This window comes from Myotis brandtii, unplaced genomic scaffold (genome assembly GCF_000412655.1).
Source record: "Myotis brandtii unplaced genomic scaffold, ASM41265v1 scaffold112, whole genome shotgun sequence".
Lineage (NCBI taxonomy): Eukaryota > Metazoa > Chordata > Mammalia > Chiroptera > Vespertilionidae > Myotis > Myotis brandtii.
In genome coordinates this window covers 11,186,078-11,205,749 of record NW_005353838.1, presented here as the reverse complement: position 1 = coordinate 11,205,749, position 19,672 = coordinate 11,186,078, and the positions used below count along the sequence as shown (strand labels likewise).

Here is a 19,672-nt window from a genome sequence, read left to right as displayed (position 1 = left end):
TTCTTACTTCTAGAGTAACGTTCTTGCTTGCAGGTTGCAGCTCAGCGGTCTTATTTTTGCACCCTGGGTTGGAGAAGGAGATGGATGTGAGCTAAAGATTGAATTTATTTTTGTTTTGTTCTTGGCAGGCAGTACATGCCACACTACTACCCTTCCTGCTCTTGTGCGCACACCTACTCTGATGATGCAGCCTTCACTGGATATCAAACCATTTATGTCTTTTCCAGTGGACAGTAGTTCTGCTGTTGGACTCTTTCCAAATTTTAACACAGTGAGTAAATGCATTTTTATTATGTGTCCTCCTCTATTTCTTTTGTGAATAGGCAATTGGTATGGCCTGTTTCTAAAGTGTGTAATTTTAGACCATATATTGGTTATACTGCTCAGCTGTATTATGGAAGATAAATGTGTCACCCATGGGAATTAATCCAGATAATAGCCAGCATATTTATTTTACAAGTATTTCCACAGATAGATTTTCACTTGTTGCTTTGAACAATTTTGATAAACTTTTCAGTGGTGTGAGAATCCATATTATTTCTGGGATGCTGTTCACATGCCCAAGAACACAATTTAGAGCTATGAGCCACATTGATTTTCCCTTCTACTACAAAGAAAAAAACATGTATGCTTTATCTCCCTGGGTATATTTTTATTTGGGAGATATTTTAGATAAGCACTCTTACACAAACAGAATTTTTATTTGGAGCCTTTTGTGAATTATGTGAATCTGACTCTATTAGTAAAAAGAAAAATTCATTTAAATCTGCATATGCGTTGTCTGGATGACACCTTAACATCCCATTTAAAATGTAAGATAGCCCGGCTGGCATGGCTCAGTGGTTGAGCGTGGACCTTTGAACCAGGAGGTCACAGTTTGATTTCTGGTCAGGGCACTTGCCCTGGTTGTGGACTCAACCCCCAATGTGGGGCATGCAAGAGGCAGCCAATCAATGATTCTCTCTCATCATTGATGTTTCTCTCTCTTTCCCTTTCCCTCCCTCTCTGAAATCAATAAAAATATATTAAAAATAAAATATATGATAAATATTAGAGAATTACCTGTTATTGCCAATGTTCTTCATTCAGGTCAGCTGACCTTCAATCTAAATAAAAGACATTTTGCAGGTTAGAGAAGTACAGCATTCTTCTGTACTTCTGCCAACAATAGAATTCAGCATAAAATCAGTCCATAATCAGATTACAAATGTATAGTAAGAGAAAAGATTAAAACCAGTTCAGGTGATTGCATGAGTTATGTCTGGTTTGTCAATAAATACAATCAGTTGGGCATGATGGTCGACATAAAGGATACAGCATTATAGAAGCTGCTGTAATCAAGAAAAAGAATTACATTATCAACACCACCAGACCTCGAGCATCTGCGGTACTGCCAAATGTTTCCTTTTGCAAACTTAGCTTTTGTATGAAATGAAAACAGCAAGAGGACAATTTCTCAGGGGCTGTAAATAAAATCTGCTGACAGGCCTTCTGTTGTGGCTTTGCATTGGTAAGGTAATTAGAAGTTAGGGGATCAGCCAACTTTTTAAGGAGAAATGGCCTTGACTTACCGAGTAAACAGTTGAATGTTTTTTTCTTCTTTGGGTTTTTCAGGGACAAGTCAGACAGTACTTTTAAAAAGGCATTAAAAGGTGAGCATCATTTGTAGTGCCGTGGAACAGCTCGGTAAGATAGATCACACCTGCCCTGGTCACATTACTCCATCAGAAGTGACCCCAAAGATTGTGCCATTTCAGGGAGCTTGAACTCAAGCATGACTGTTGTAGACTCTATTGAAACACGGGTGGCATATTCCAAACATCACTAAATTCAGTTATTTACTTCTTAAAACATTTAGCTGGTGTTAGTATTTTGATTAATGCGTCTTTGATTCAGTTATTTACTTCTTAAAACATTTAGCTGGTGTTTGTTAATATTTTGATTAATGCGTCTTTAGAAGACAGCGTTTGTAGCTATTGCACAAGTCCAGTTGCTGTCAGGAGGTAGCATTGATGATGTGGGTAGGCACAAGTGGCTCCTACTGTAGTTCACCTCTGTATTTTTTTTAATACAACATAGATACTTTTTTTTAAAGATAAAAATAGTGTCATAATGGCTTATAATATGTGTAGGGCTTACTCATGTACTAACTTGTCTTTTGTTTGTTTCTGTATTATACATAGTAATTAACCTTATGATACATTTGAGAATATCCAAGGAATAATTCTAGTAATAGGAGTTCTTTTTTTCCCTCTCTTGGAATAAAATAAACTTGTAATTTTCCAATGAAAATACTTTTTTGTTAAGGTGAAGAATATAGCAAAGAACTATATTAAGTAATAATTTTCTCTATATATTACATCAAAGGCATTTATTAGACAAAGAGCCCTTTTGATAGTATGTTAAAAATTAAGTCATCACAGGGGACCCTCTATCATCTTGTAACAAAATGAATTTCTAGGATCATAGGAATTTCCTATGATTTTTTTTCACTAAACTGCAGTTTTAATTACTCTAACCTTTTCTCTAGAGGTTTTTCCATTCTAGCACTAAACTTCTCCCAACCGATTTCCTATGGTAATTTCATAAAAGTCTTTGTCAACATTTTCCTAGAAAACCATTTACATTACTAATAATAATGATACTAGATTATTATATATTTGTGATGGTTTATATCCTTCAAAGGACCCAGACTTTAGAATATTTGGGTAGACCATAATTATTATCTCTATTGTCTAGAGGAGGAAAGAGAGTTAGTAAAGGAAGAACTGAGATTTGAATTAGAATCTTCTAACTTTGAAACTCATATTCTGGCTCTTCTGTGTCATTAGCTCTTTTGGTCCTTGTCACTTCCCACCTCATTCATTGTGAACAAAGCTCAATCAGAAACCTTTTGTGTTCTTTTCTGGAAGCATGGTAGACAATTTTCACCAGAATCAAAAGGAGAAAGAGGAAAGGATTTTTTTCCCATCACCATTTATCCCTCCATACCCTCTTGTTTGAATGCATAATATGGACCTCTCTACAAACAATATCTATGAAGCAGAAGATATTTTTAAAACAGTTATAATTTATTGTTAGCCAATTTTTGTGTCTGCCATGACGAAGTAACCGCTTGAGCTAAAGCAGATCCATTATTAGCCAATTTTAAAAGTATATTCTACTAAATATACTTTTATATATTCTATTAAATATACTTTCAGTAATTCATTTGTTCTTTGAAAACCAAGGTGAACGCTACTTTAATCACTTTATTTTTAAACAAGGATATTAGTAAATATAAGAAATATTTTTAACTCATAGTTATCAGTAGAATGAAAACAGTGTACTTTGTGAACATAGCTAAAAGTTGAGAAATTCAAATTTTGCTATTTTTTAAAATTTTATTAAATTTATTGGGGTGACATTGGTTAATAGGGTCATATAGGTTTCAAGTGTACATTTCTATGATACATTATCTGTATATTGCATTATTTGACCACCTCTCAAAGTCAAATCATCTTCTGTCACCATATATTTGGTCCCCTTTTTCTTTTCCTCTCCCCACCCCCTTTCCTCTAGCAACCACCATACTGTTGTCTGTGTCTATGAATTTCAGTTTTATATCCCACATATGAGTGAAATCATATGGCTCATAGCTTCTTCTGACTGACGTACTTTGCTTAGTATAATATTCTCAAGGTCCATCCATGTTGTAACAAATGGCAGTATTTCGTCTTTTCTTATGGCTGAGTAGTATTCCATATTGTATACATGCCATATCTTCTTTATCCAATCCTCTATTGAAGGACACTTTGGTTTTCTGTATGTCTTTGTCACCATGTTTATGGAGCAAAAGTTTTGACAAAGGGGCCAAAAACACATGGAGAAAAGAAAGCATCTTCATTACATGATGCTGGGAAAATTGGAAAGCCACATGCAAAAGAATGGATCTAGACTACAGTTTGTCCCTATATACAAAAATTAATTCAATATGTATCAAAGACCTATGTATAAGATATGAAAAAATAAATTACATAGAAAAAACCATAGGTACTAAACTTATAGACCTTACTCATAGAGAACATTTTATGAATTTGACCCCAAAGGCAAGGGAAGTAAAGGTAAAAATAAATAAATGGGCTATATAAAAATAAAAGGCTTCTGCTCAGCAAAAGAAACTGCCAACAAAACAAAAAGGCATCCAACCAAATGGGAGATATTTGCAAACAACAGCTCTGTCAAGGGGTTAATATACAAAATATATGAAGAACTCATATGGCTCAATACCAAACAAACTATCCAACTAAAAAATGTGCAGAGTACCTGTGCAAACACCTCTCCCAAGAAGATCTACAAATGGCCAACAAATATATGAAAAGATGTTCAACTTCACCAGCTGTTAGGGAAATGAAAATCAAAACTCCAATGAAATACCACCTCCCGCCTGTTAGAATGGCTGTTATCAACAAATTGGTAATAACAAGTGTTGGAGAGGTTATGGAGAAAAAGGAACCCTCATTCACTGCTAGTGGGAATGGAAACTGGTACAACCACTATGGAAAACAGTATGGCAGCTCCTCAAAAAATTAAGAATAGGGTTACCCTGCGACCCAGAAACCCCTCTCTGGGTATCTACTGACAAGCTCAAAAACATTTATTCACAAAGACATGTGCATCCCTAAGTTCATTGCAGCATTATTCTGGTACTATTTTCTTTATGTGGATTTAATGTATGGACGGAAATCACTGATAATTTATGATATATATGCAGAGTGTCTCAAAAAAGGTATAAACTGTAACAACTGTTAGCTCAATTTTGAAAATTAAATGTATTTTAATAAACACTGCCTTTATAATTATTCAAAGTGTGTGTATGATTTATATATAAAAGTATATATACTTTTCTCTCTCATTACGTAGATATATGTAAAGTAATGGTTTTCTCTTGTTTTTACAGTGGAGTATGGTAATGTTACATCAGAAACATAGCAAAAATGAAATGGAATTCTGTCAGATTCCAAAACAGAATAGGTGCCTGTTCTATAGTACAGTGTACACAATTAAGAGATATGCATCAGAGCATTTGTTTGCAGTGGTTCTCAATCTTCTGGCCCTTTAAATACAGTTCCTCATGTTGTGACCCAACCATAAAATTATTTTCGTTGCTACTTCATAACTGTAATGTTGCTACTGTTATGAATCGTAATGTAAATATCTGATATGCAGGATGGTCTTAGGTGACCCCTGTGAAAGGGTCGTTCGACCGCCAAAGGGGTCGCGACCCACAGGTTGAGAACCGCTGGGTGGCTGTCTTGCCTTTTGCTCCACGACTGACATAATCTCTCTCAGTGTTTATATGTGAAGAGTAAGGAAGTGATTCTAGACAGTGACCAAGCAGAGTTATGAAGAGCCATGCGAGGGACAATGGCCATCACTGATAATTTATGATGGGCTGTATGTCAAGGATGCATGTCTGGAGAACGATGATGTTAATGTGGCACTTCAGCAGCAGTGCTTTAGAGAGGCACTGTGTTGAACCACTTATAGGTAAAAGACTGTGCAAACAAAAACAAATTTTCAAAGATCTGGACCTTTATATCTAAAGCCTAATAGGCTTCTCTGCCTGGCTACCCACTAATGTTCACCTCCAACCCTGCCACTGCACCTTCAATTATTTGTTGTTCGGGACTCAACTTAGCTATCACCTCCTTCGCAGGACATCTTCTGTGACTCTTCATGTCTGAATTAAGTGTCCACTCTCTGTATTTTCAAAGTACCCCCAGATGACCTCCATTATTGTAGTTGGTCCACCACAGTCTAATGACCTGATTATCTATCTTGCTCACCAGAATGTCAGGTCCTTGAGAACAGGAGCTATATCTCATTTATCTGTGTATGCTTGTTGTCTGGCCCACATGCATATTAACACCTTTTTTGAAGGAAGAAGGAGAGGATCTGAGGAGAGAGAAAAGGATACAGGAAAGGTCCCCAGTTTCTTGGTTTTGAATGTTCATGTTTCCCCATCCAGCAAAGGGAATGCCAACATTTCTGCACTCCCAAGTGTGGAGTGATGGGCTCAGGTGTTTACTTTTATTTTCCTGAGAACTGTCTTTTTTAATCTAAAGGCAATAATTAGTTACAAACTTTTCCCCAGCTATAGTTCCAGCTTTCTCTATATGGGTGGTATGGAAACTTTGCAAGTATCTACTAAGTTCCTGTACTAAACCCCAGTTTCAAGAGCATTTAGTGAGAAAACAAAGTCATTAGTTACTAAATTTTATTGAAAACAGTCTATACACTAAAGAGTTCTGGGTTTTGGAGAGAAGATAAATAAAATTGCTGTAGGACCTAAGAAACTTGTAAGAAATAGAATAAATACACTACAAAAGACAAGATAATAAAACCCAAGAAATATAGACAGCATGAAAATAGTTACTGAACTACTATAATGTTCAAGAAATAATAATTTTTGTATGCTAGTAGAGCTATTTTCATTATTTTTTTTATTCACTGTACTTTAAATGCCAAATGCTCCTTGGTCATCCTCTGGTTATTGTACATAATGTTTTGGTAGCTTCCAAAATATATACACTTATTTCTCTTATTAGATTTAGAATCTACCATCTAGTGTGAATCCAATTTTTATCTTTGTTCAACTGGGATAGTACTTGATGTTTAACAATTGAGATAACACTTAATGGTAAATTCTCCTTAAAAAGATACTTCTTCATCCCTGGCCAGTGTGGCTCAGTTGGTTGGAGCATCATCCATCATCCCACACACTGAAAGGTTGCAGTTTCAATAGCAGTCAGAGCACATACCCGGGTTTCGGGTTGCATCCATGGCACATGCAGAGAGCAGTGGATCAAAGTTTTAATATGGTGTCTCTCTCTCTCTCTCTCTCTCTCTTTCTCTCTCTCTCTCTCTCTCCCTCCCTCCCTCCCTCCCTCTTTTCCTCTTTTCCTCTTTCCCTCTCTCTAAAATCAGTAAAACTTACCCTTGGGTGAGGGGTGGGGAAAAAAGATACTCTTCAGAACTCTTCAGAATTGAAATAAATTGCATATTTACCACAATGGATATTATCAATTTAGTATAATAAAATAAGTATACTAGAAGACACATATACACACATGCTGTAATGTACTGAATGTTTGTATCCTCCTCTCCAAATGCATATATTGAAGTCCTAACACTCATGTGAAGATATTTAGAGAAGTGATTAAAGTTACATGAGGTCACTAACTTTAGGTGGGACCCTCATAATGAATTAGTACCCTTCTAAGAAGAGATCTCAGAGAGCTTTACCCCCTTCCACCATGTAAGTACATTGTGAGAATACAGCCATTTCTGAGCCAACAAGAAATTTCTCATCAGACTATGTTCATGCAGGAACCCTGATCTTGGACTTCCCTCCCCCAGAACTACAAATAAATTTCTGTTATATAAGCCACCCAGTCTGTGGTATTTTGTTATGGTAGCCCAACCAGACTAAGACACGTGTCCAATGTGTATATTGTTTGTGATGATGTGTAGATCAAGTTTCTTTTAACAGCCATATATAGGGAACATGTACAGATGTATTTGTTGGACTCCCCAGAGCTATAGTTATAGTCAAGAGCTGCCTCGAGACCACAGTCACCTGTCAGTTTCTCTGCAGATTGGCAGGTGTGTTCCATGCTTATTTTAAATGTCTTTGTCAGTTCTGTCATGTTTTTGCAATTGCTGCAGGAAAGCACAAGTACAATGGAGGTCACTGCTGCTTTATTGCAAGAGACTCAACAATCATATTTTTGTGAAAAATAATCTGATTTTTACTTCCAACCTTGAAGTTATTTTTTTTCCTGATGCATGAACAAATATATGGAACAGAGTAAATATTATTTCTAAAAGTGTAAAGTCCCAAATTGCTATATGATTCTTTGAATCATTCATGACAGGCTGTGAAATGGTCTGTATGTTTACCATTTATTTTATCATTCTAGATTCTTTGAAATTATGGGTCATTCATAGCTTGGCAATAGCAACAAATTTTTAATTTTTTTCTTTCTTGTAATAGAATTAATAATATATTTATCCAGGAGATCGAAAATAAAGAAATTGGGAGTCAAAAGTCACATTTTGCTATTAATTCATGCCATGCTTCTTATGAAGTATTCTTGTAGGGAAACTTGAAGTAAGCCAGAACATTTACATTTTTATCTGCTTTTAATGCCTTTATCTACTTAATTAAGTCCTTATTTAAATACTTGGATACATATTTTTTTTCTTTTATTTGAATTTTTAATTTAATTTGATTTAAGTAAAATACTCTCCCTCTGCAAATGCAGCCCAAATGTGAATTTTTGCTGTGGAGTCTTATTTTTTATTCTAGTAATGCTTTACTGTCACTAAAAAGTTATATATTCCATTTTTTCTACTAGTATGTCTAACTACTTGAAATGACACATTCATCTCAGTCATATATAAAAAAAAGAGAGAATATGGTTGATTTTTTACTTTTAGGGTGTGTTTAAAATATATTGCAGGGTAATATTATTTTATATGTTGTAAAAGAAACATATAGTATTAAAATATACCAAGTTGAAATTTTCATGGTTACTCAAATTTACTAGAAAAGGAAGAAGAGAATGGCCTAATGTGGCACTTAGACAAGTGAACAGCAGTACTACCCAGATCATTAGAAAAAAAGATGGTTCTAGAAAATCTTTGAAATGTGGTACCAAACTAATGAAGATTTAGTACACACATTTAAGCATAGATTCCTGACTAGAAAATTTTATATCCCTGTTAAATGTGACAGAGCGAAAAGTTATGTAAACATGACCACTAGAAGATAAAATACTGCATCTTCATTATTGTCTCCCTTTCCCCTTGAAACCACAAACATGTCCTTTTTAAATGTAACTCATGTCCCTTGCCTTATTCAAAAGTTTCAAGATTCATCTACTAAAGACTTTGTGTTTACATCTCCCTTTCTCTGCTGACTCTTGAAACCCTTTTAGAAAATGCCAGTATTATTTGTATGTTTTGTATGTATATGTACATGTATGTTTATGTAATGTGTGGTTATATAGTTTTTTTCTCCCTAATTAAATTAGTTGTTCAGGGCACCTGAACAAAGCATTCATTCATAACCACCTACTGAATGTGTACATGTGCCAGTCATCGTGCTAAGGAGGAGTTATAGCAAATAAGACAGAAGCTATTCACTGTCTGATAGAAATTACTTCCTTCTCTTATATCATTCACCATAGCATAATAGAGGAGTCTGCTCACAGAGAATAACAGTCAATTCAGTTAATTAAAGCTGCCTGAAAACAACAGAGTAAGACCTTGATGGGCCTTCATGGGGTATGAGAACATGGGTTTCAGGAGCTCAAGAAAAGAGGCATCCATAGTCTCACCGTGCTCTGGCCTCTTGCATGTCCCTTTCATTATCCTAGTCTCAACCTCACACGGCTCTGGGGCTTCATCTTTAGTGCTAGAGTTTCAAGGATTATGTGTACTTGGAGGGTACATCAGATTTTCTGGCAAGACAGGTCTTCAGTCTTGGTGCTGTTCCAGCTCAGCATTTTTCAAGAGTAGAGTCAACTTGGAGAAAGTGTCTATGTCAGGCCCTCTTCTTAAAAAAAATTATTCTTAACAAATCGTCAGTTAATATAAAAAGATAAAACCACAACAACCTTATTCTTAAGGTCTCTCAATGAACGAGCTTTTCTGTGCCTGTGGTAAAGTAGGAGAGTTTAATAAATATGAAAAGTAGCAAAATATTATTGGGCATTCCCTCCAGCCCAGAAAATGTATTTCTAAATTGGTTGCTCTATAAATAGCAATTGATGGTGGTGTTCCCTGAGAAACTTTTATCAAAAGCTGGGGAACCCAACCAATAGCACAGAGCATCTTTTTTCCTTCCTCTCTCTCGATTCTTGTATTCAAAATTAAGTCTCAAATCTCTTTTGGAAAGAGAAAAACATCTTTTGGGATATTCCAGTCCCTTTACTTTTATAGTTGCCGTTGAGGGTGCTAAAGATGAATTGAAGTGCTACTTAGCAATCTGTGAAGTTTCAACATCTTAGTGGAGCTCAGTAGGAATCTTGGGAAAATACCTTTTTCAGAGAGTTAGCTGTCAATTTGGTTTTTCTTGCCCTTCTTTTTATGTCCTGATGCTTGAAATAAGGTGGGGGAAAAAACTACCATAAATTATATAAACAAGACCTAATTTTTATGGAATTCTAGTATCAGGGGGCTTTAGTATATTTTTTAAGATATGTTTTTATTGATTTTCAGAGAGAGGAAGGGAGAGGGAGAGAGAGAGAGACATCAATGATGAGACAGAATCATCAGTTGGTTGCCTCCTGCACACCTCCTACTGGGGATGGAGCCTGCAACCTGGGCATGTGCCCTGACCAGGAATCAAACTGTGATCTCTTGGTTCATAGGTCAATACTCAACCACTGAGCCACACCAGCCAGGCAGGCTTTAGTGTATTTGAAACACATTCTACAATTAGTTTTTAAAAATTTATCTGTATAAGAAATAGGCTACATGTGTCATTGTTGTACCCTTTTTTGCAAATCAGAAGATTGAGGAATATATAATTTCTTCCAGCAGGCAGCTCTGCCACTGAAAGGGGAAAGGCTAAATATTAGACAAGAGCTGGTCTCCACCCTACCATTTCCTAAATTTAAATGTGTGTATTACTCATGTGAGACATAGTTTTTAAAGTACCCAATAAATCCTGTGGCTCCTAAAGTCAGGTTGAAATACTGTCCTTTGCAGTATATTCTATAGAAGATGGGTTTTTTTTCTTGTCCATCTTAATACTTGTTTTCCCTTGTTGTGGACAGTTTCTAGAGCCAGGATCTGAGTGGTAGAATAGAACATACTAATATATCTCTTTTACAGGCTTAGGATTTATATATATATAATTAGAGGTGTACAGAAAGCCTCCAACAATTAAAAACATGTATCTGGGTCTAATTTCTTTGTTTTCTTCGTGTAGACACCAAACTTCCATAATATATAAAATGGTCCATTGTAATAATAATATAAGCCACAAAATCTCTATTTCCCAAAACTAGCTGAAGCTATTAGATGCTAAAATGATTCCGAATAGCCACTATCACATGGCATATACTTAAGTTTTAACTTTTGAAGTTCTTACCTTCTAAAGGAAATTGTGACATTCATTTATTTAGTCAGCCACTCATTCATCGGGTATATCCCACCTCTTCCCAAAAGCAGCATGGAGCATCACCTCTCAGAGAAGTCACGCTGCTTGACGTGTTCCAAAGTAAGCTTCTAACAGCCCTACTTGACCTTGACTCTGCTTTATGCCACCTGGGGTAGCAGGAGCCCAAGTGGAGGGGAGAGGTGGGTAGAACCACCGACTTCTTTGCATAGGGGATGAGCACTGAAATCAGAGACTTGTATCTAGACTAGTTTTCTTTTATCTTGAGAAAGCCACTTTACTCCGCTTTTCCTCATTTGAAAACTAGGGATGATGGAACCTATACCATTACCTCATTAAAATTTGAGTTATGTTTATGGAGAATTGAGGATATGACTTAATATCTAGAAAATTTCTGGAATTTAATGAGGGCTTAGAAAAAAATTATAACTATATAACATATCACCATACTATTTTTAGTAATTTAAAATGCCCATGAATATAAAGTGAGATGATGTTTATTAAAAAAAACTCTAAAAACAGCAAAACCATTTCTTATAAATGATATTAAGATTTTTATGGCTATTTCTATCACTTTGAGCTCTTCTTTCTTAACAACTACTTTAAATAAACCAAATGATGTTTATCACTGGGGCTCCTGAGGCTACTAGCTGTGTTCATTAGAGCAATCCTAATTAAGTAGATGCTAAGGATATACATATGGCCAAGACATGGTTCTGGAATTAAGAAATTTACACTCAGTTTAAGGTAGCCATGCCTAGAACTAAGCAGGTGCTCAATTGATGTTAGCCGAATGAGACAATAGTAGGGCATCCTTAAAGATCAGTGTCACCTGACTGCCTGAAAGCAATGAAGAGGGGCTACAACTGAATTTGGAGCAGGACTGAGGAGAGGATACATTGAGCGGAGGCTGGGAATAACTGCAGTTGTTTTGGTTGGATTACATTTTTCCTTGTTTACCTTCAATGATGTTTAGATTTTAAAGACAATGTATCAAGGTATTTTGAACATGAGAGCTGTGTAGCTATGACACATTGTCAGTGAGTCCTAAGACGTAATGATGTTTTCTGTTATACTTTTAAAATACTGCTGATTTCCAAACATAGAACTGTTCTTCTCAAATTATGCATTAATCAAATTGACATTAGTTAAAATGGCAATTTTTAAAAATATTTTAAACTCATCATAGTAGTCAACGTATTGTGTTATCTTTCCTGTAGTGATAGTGAAAATTTATTCTAAACATTTTTTTGCTTTTTGACTGTTACAGATCTCCCCTTACTGCTCCTACCCCCTTTTTTCCTGAATTTAAATCACCAATCATATCAGAAGTACCCACTTAACCTGTGCCCTGAACAGTGACATCTAACTCTAAATTTGATGCTTACTCAAAATAGATTAGCAGTTTTATATCCTATTCTAAAATATTATATAGATCTTAAGGGCATGTACATATGTAGGTAAACTTTTTTTTAAGAATATAAGTATCAACCTAAATGAAACTTTAAAAATTATACAAGCCAAGGTAGTCATAGCTCCATAGCTATTAGGAAAAGCAGAGAAATGTATCAACCTTTAGACTTTTGTGCCTTTGGCGGTAGGGGGAGGAGAGGTTTAAAATAGGTACTTTTAAAATCAGTTCTTTCATAAAAGAACTTTCCAGAAAGACAGCCTGTAGCACATATCTCATTACTCCTTGTGCAATCAGGCCCTCTATTGTCTTCTGAGAGACAGGCCTGGCCCCTTTGAAAGGTGAGTAGCTTCTGCAGAAGCACTGTGACACCCAGATTCTGGGGAACCATCATTGTGTTACAGAGCAAGAATAATATCAGAATTTCCTGGAAATCAGTCATCATAGGAAGTTAGCAGCAGTTCATCGACTCCTTTTTGTGTTTGCTTCAGCCTCAAAGGTAATCACAGAAGATTATAGTCTCCATTTCAGCCCTCCTATCACTGAAATACTCTTGTCTGCCGAGAACACGATTGATTTCCAGAGGCCAGCTTTTTTTTTAAATATATTTTTTGAATATATATTTATTGATTTCAAAGAGGAAGGGAGAGAGATAGAAACATCAATGATGAGAGAGAATCATTGATCAGCCATCTCCTGCATGCCTCTTACTGGGGATCGTGAGCTGACCGGAATCTAACCGTGACCTCCTGTTCATAGGTTGACATTCAACCACTGAGCCACGCTGGCTGGAGCTCCAGAGGCCAGCTTTTAACTACAGCTATGGGAGACCACTCCCACTGCAGTGGGTTAATAACTGTCAACAATTGTTATTGTAATATTGTTGAGGCAGGAATTTTGTGATTCATGACTAATTACATGAAATCTTTTAAATTAAAATAACATAATTTCTCATGTTGTTAGATATAGGTACTTGTCCAATTTTAGTGAAATTGTTAGAGGTTGGAGATTGGGAAAGACAGAGGGGTGAATAAAAATTTCAAATGAGTATTGTGAAGACTTTAAGTGCCAAGCGTCCTGATATTCTGCATTTCAGAAACATTTCTGAAAAATCTTCATAATGAATAGGTAGATTGTAAACACAAATGATTTTTGCTTCATAACAGTAAAACTGTAAAAACTTTCATGAATGTTACTGAGAGATTTTGTGTCTCATGACAACTTGTTATATGGTTCATGCAGTTTTTTCTCTATTGCTTGGTTAGGAAATCTTGATGCCATATCCATGACCAAAGTGTATTTGAAATATAAGCACATTGTTTTTGTTAACCCTCACCCAAGGATAATTTTCCATTGATTTTAGAGAGAGTGGAAGGGAGGGGGAGAGACAGAGTAGAGAAAAACATCAATGTGAGAGAGACACATTGATTGTTTGCCGCCCACATGTGCCTGGGCCAGTGCTGAGGATCAAGCCTGCAACCAACATACATGCCCTTGATGGGAATGGAACCCACAACCCTTCAGTCCACTGGTCAAAGCTCTAACCACTGAGCAACTGGCCAGGGCAACATTTTTAACTTGATGATGCCACTTGCTGTATTCATTTTATCTTACATGTGTCATTCTATTCAAAATATGTAGATGCAGAGAGGACTTTATGTACATTTGAAATAAATTTTGTGGGTAAAGTAGTTTTACCCAGAAGTGACTCCATTTCCTTACAAATTTTTAAGAAAAGAAAGACTGTTCAGTTTAAACTACTTTGGGTTTGAACTATAGCCTCCTTGCAAATGATGAAAATGATTATAAATCAGATAGATAAATGTAAAATGTCAAGGTGTACCATTAACAGAGCCTTATTCAATAAAGCAGTTATTACTGCAGAGAACAGAGGAAGGCACTTTATTAAAGTTCTTTATTTTACTTTACAAGTATGGTATATTTTGCTGAGGAGAGTTAAGTGTGCACACATATACATTCATATAAAACGGCAATAGCGAAATGAATAAATGACATAAAGTATTTTTATATTACCTGCCCACAAAACCACTTGGATTACTTTTCTAATCAAAGTCCTAAAATAGTAAATGTGATAGTGAGCCTGCAAGAGGAAGGAGGACAAGTAGAAACAATATGGGTGTAGCTGTGACATCCTTGAATGGGAACCAGGGAGAGGGCTCAGATAAAATGCAAGATGCCCAGTCAAATTGAGTTTCAGAGAAATAAGAATATCCTATGCAATATTTGGCATATATTTATACTTAAAAATGATTTTTATTTGCAAATCTGGAACTGTAATAGGAGATTTGGGGTCTAGTCTTAGCTGAAGAGGCTCAAAAGCAGGTTATTAAAATTCTCCAAATCTGTTCCCATTTTCAAGTGAGGAAGTAGAACCAAAGGCATGCTGGTGGGTCCGGGGCCTGGCCTATCTGCTTTAACCAGAAGCGCTTTCAGTGTTTCATTGTATTGTGTTTTTAGTAGGAGCCTGTTTTGGAGTAGGGTGAAGGGAAGATTTGGGGACTCAAACTAAAACAAACTAAAAAGTAGTTTGAAGATGGAGATGTTCTCTGACACTTAGCCCATGTAAGGAGAGTGGATGGGGAGTAGAGCCCATGGTGCTCACACTTGGAGCATTGCAGTTCTGCTGCCTTGCATGGAGACTGTCAGTCCTCAACTATCAGGTTTCTTCTCAGTGCAAGGGTAAGAAATGTGTTGTCTTCCATTTGAGGGGGAAAATACTTCATTTCTGCTTTGCTTTGCAGAATGAAGAATACTTCCCAACAGGCCCAGGTTTCTGATTTTCACTTCTGCCTGTCTGGTGGGGTTGTCTTTTCATCGTACACCATTTAATCTGTGTCAAGGACCTGTTTTGCCTCTGTATCAGGATATATCTGATTAGTTACTGAACAGCCTTTCAAACTTAGCTTTGACAGAATGGTTTTGAAAGAATGTCAGTTAATGCATTTGGCCGTTCAGGAAGTGTATTGATTTTTAAATCAAGAAAGCTCATTACTTCCCTAGTCCCTTAAAAAGCCCTTGTAACATTTTTTTTAGCCTGTTTACCAGAAAACAGGCAAACATATTTTTACTTCCTTAGATTTGGAAACTTAGCACCAATAACTTTTTAAAAAATAACTTTTAAAGCTACCATCATAAGTATGGGCAAGTAATCTAGTTACTTGTATGTCATGTTTTTCTCCTAAAAAAAAAATTAAAAACTCTATTTAAAAAAATATTTCTCAGAATTATTTTTGGCAATGAATTTTATGTTGTGGAAATTTAATCTTGGAGGCAGTTTTGGGGGTTGTTTTAAAGTCTCTATTTAAAAGAGAAACTCGGCAACAGGAAAGGGCAAGAACCAGGTGACTGTCTTCTAGGTCAGATATTAGTCTGTCCTTGCAAACTTCAGGATGGGTGCTTTCTTCCAATGTGCTGTAGAAGAATCACTAAAATGAATATCTTATTTAGTACTTTTCACACCTATTGAAAAAATATGCTTCAGTCCAGCAAAATGATTTTTTGTTATATTCTACCCCGAGGAGACACAGTACTAAGTAACATAGGAAACATCTGACTCATTTATCTTAAATTTTCTTGGTGAATCCTGCTCCTGTTCCTGTCACTCTGAACTAACTTTGTTGGCGTTTTTCTGTGGGCAATATAGTTGATTGTCAACCATATATACCTTGGGATGTTTGGGGTTTTTTTTTCAAATATGGATATACCTCATTGAGAAATACAAGCTATAAATATTTTGAGGATAGTAACTTTTCCACAGAAAAAAATATTAATAGTATTTGTCATCATTTCACTTCTTCTGTGCTATTAAAACTCACTATAGAATATCTTATTAATTCTCTTAAAGATTCTGGTAGTTTTTTACTTTTCTTAAAAAATTTGCAACTTTTCCCATACTGCTTCAAAAGGGCATCTAGTAATTTTTTATGAATGCTATTGTTACCTTGTCTTTAACAGATGTTATAGATCTTTCATATCTATACACATCCATTGGCCAAAAATTATTTTAGTTAAAGGAACATCAAATCTTAATAAAATGGAAACCCTTTCAAGAACTTTTTTTGTGTCCTCCTGGAAAAAATACCTCTCTTTCCTAATGGTTTCTAGTCATATCTAAGTATTTGCTTCTTCGCGAATGGAAACAAACAAAGGAAAGCACTGGGTTTCCTTAGGAGACATAATTCATCATTACCATCTTGCTTTTTACCTACATTGAAAGGAGAAATTGCAGTTGGGTTGAGGGTGGTCTGCTCTCCCTTGATACATCACATCAACCAATTAGACCTTTCTAAAAATATTTTTTAAACCTGAATATGGATACATATGCAATTGAATTTCTTTTCTTTAGTTTACACATCTAATGTTTGCATAGGAACATCAACACCCAAAACATTGCTGGGTGTGTGTGTGTGTGTCCATGCAATGAGGTATGAGTGGACCTTCAATTAAGTCTCATAACCATTGCTGACATAGCTGAAAGTCTTATTTGTTAAACTGAACTTTTTGAAATGCTCTTTGATGTGGCTTCTTAAATTACCCAGCGGCATAACTACAGCTTTGCTGCATCACCCTTGATCCCTGGCAGCATGGAAAATCACCAGGCATGTGGAGCCAGCCAAGAAAATGGAACATTTTACATTTGTACTGACCATATTTATTACATAAAAGAATCTACTGTCAGAGTTAGACATTCAGTTTCAGTAAAGCCCACAGGTCTAATCTTACGGCAGCTCCCATTTACAAAATAACTACTGACTGAAAAAGAACTTTAAAAAGTACTCCTTTTACCCAGAACGATTTAAAAATTATCTGTCAAAAGTGTTAAACTAGTGTTCCACTAAAGAGAGTGAGGTGGTGAAACTCCCATTCGTTTGCTTTTAGCTTTTTTACTTTTACCATTTGGTAACTCTTTAAAGTTCTAAAAGCGCTACAAACGAAAAGCATTATTTTCTTGTAATATCGTCACAAAACAACTCAGATATTAGACAAAAATATGTACTTATTTAAAAACCAAAAGAAGTAGCTCATGGTCATTTTTCTATTCACTAAGTCCCAGGCCAATCACACTATACAGAAACCCACTAGAAGGGTCTCCAGGTGAGATGCGTCTGGCAGGTAGAGAACTTCCAACACACAGAACACTTTGGTTTCCCCTTCTCCTCGGGGAGATGATGACAGCCGTGGCTCTGACATTCAGTGGTTCTCTTGGGACTTGGGATGTGAATAAAATCTTCTGCAAAGGTCTCGCAGACCACTTTGAAAGCTGAAGAACATGGCCCTTACTCTACAGTTGTTACAAGTTGTATGCATTTGCATTCTGTATCAACTGTCCTAATTCATCGAATAATGTTCTTATTTTTATATAGTTAGTATGGTTTCACATATAAAAGTATCTGCACCCCAATTATATCAAGACAACCGAAATGTTTATAGGAATTATCCATAGTAAAATATTATTTCATTCCTATTATCCTGTTGTAGTTTTTTTCATGGTACTTACACTGTTGAAATACCTTGTCACTTTAGATATGTCCCCCAAACTAGAATATTGTGTTTTTGAAGTCCGTTCTCCACTCTATTTGCAGCTCCTAAAGGAGTACATGATAGCCACTTAATAAACTTTTGTTAAATAAATTAATTTTCAAGAAGCATAGTTTTTGTGCAAAACTGAAAGTTATTTATAAGTGTGTGATATGTTGGAAAGCAGCAAAACTTCCCAAGAACAGAACTAAGTTGATATGAAATACTTACCCTCTGTAAAGGTTGCATCATTTACTATCAGAGCAGTCTAGAAAGAGGATATTATTTTATGACAAAACACAAATCTCTTAGCATCCCATCCTATATTTCTTTTTATCCTTACACACACACACACACACACACACACACACACACACACACATACACAAATGGAATTTATCAAAAATAACAACAAAAAACACAACTGGAAATGCAGTTTAGTTTTATTTTCAAAATAGATCTTCAAAGTAGATCACAGTGTTTTTGCCTTATACTAGTTACCCATTTTGCCAATGGAATATACAACTTGTTTGATGAATCCCAGAACTTTGTCTTACTAAATGGAATCTGAGTGAAAGATATCAAGCTTTCTAAATCCATTTACAGAACAAGGGGGGGCAGGGGAAGGAAATTCTAATCTGTGCTCTCCACCGATTGTTTCAAATAAGTGGGCCAACTTCCACTTATATTTTCTACTGGGAATATTGACCACCACTAGGGAAGCTCTGGAAAAGGATTGTAGGTTCCCGCTTCATTTCTCAGTAATCAGATACTGTTAATTGTCAGCCATCCTCAAAATACTTAAAAGCCTACTACATTTTGATAAAATAGTGGTGGTGGTGGTGGTGGTGGTAGTACTTTGTTAGGTCTGAGACTTAGATATAAGGTGAACTATTATTAAGTATGTGTTGTGTTGTGTTGTGTTAGGTTAGCCTTTATGCCAGTTAGGAATGGCTGGTTAACTTTCTGGTGGAGTAATGGTATTCCAGTAGAAAGGGGGCATATTTGATTTTGTTTGCAAGGCACAGGCAATATGTGGTTTCAGCAATGAGCTTGGGATTCTTGGGGGAAGTACCTTTCCAAACATATGGGCCTTGGCTGAATCAACAGTCTGTGGAAAGAGTGGCATGCCATTTGTCTTCCTTTCAATGACAATGATGGTTTCAGGTGGGACCTTGTTAGGGTAACCTGAGTGGGAGAAGCAGTGTCAGTGTGGCAAGTCACAGCTTTTACACATTCCAGATGCAAAAATGCAGGTCTCACAATAGCATGCAATCCCACTGTAATGTTCTGTGTGGTTTATTTTTGTTGAGCCTTCTGATTTGAAATCCAAAACAGTACAAAGTTGTGTGGCTGAGCAAATGTTGCCAATGATATGCAGTTGTTTGTATTTTTTGATAGTTGAGAAAAAAATTGTCTTTGTGATAGTTGTCTCTGTTTTATTTCTATTTAAGTTGTCAATGACTTGAGAACAGTAAAACAGTAATATAAAAGCATGTAGCCAGAGTATGTATGTGTGTGTGTGTGTGTGTGTGTGTGTGTGTGTGTGT

The 19,672-nt window shown here is 36.0% G+C and overlaps 1 protein-coding gene across 5 annotated transcripts in view; it reads left to right on the top strand.

The window, feature by feature from the left end:
• ZNF385B (zinc finger protein 385B) overlaps positions 1 to 19,672 on the top strand; it is a 361,135-nt gene that overhangs the window by 261,905 nt on the left and 79,558 nt on the right. For all 5 annotated transcript variants that reach the window (XM_005857643.2, XM_005857645.2, XM_005857647.2 and 2 more), the window contains one exon: positions 129 to 271. In XM_005857643.2, the coding sequence (XP_005857705.1) occupies positions 129 to 271 (143 nt within the window). The remainder of the gene's footprint in view (positions 1 to 128; positions 272 to 19,672) is intronic.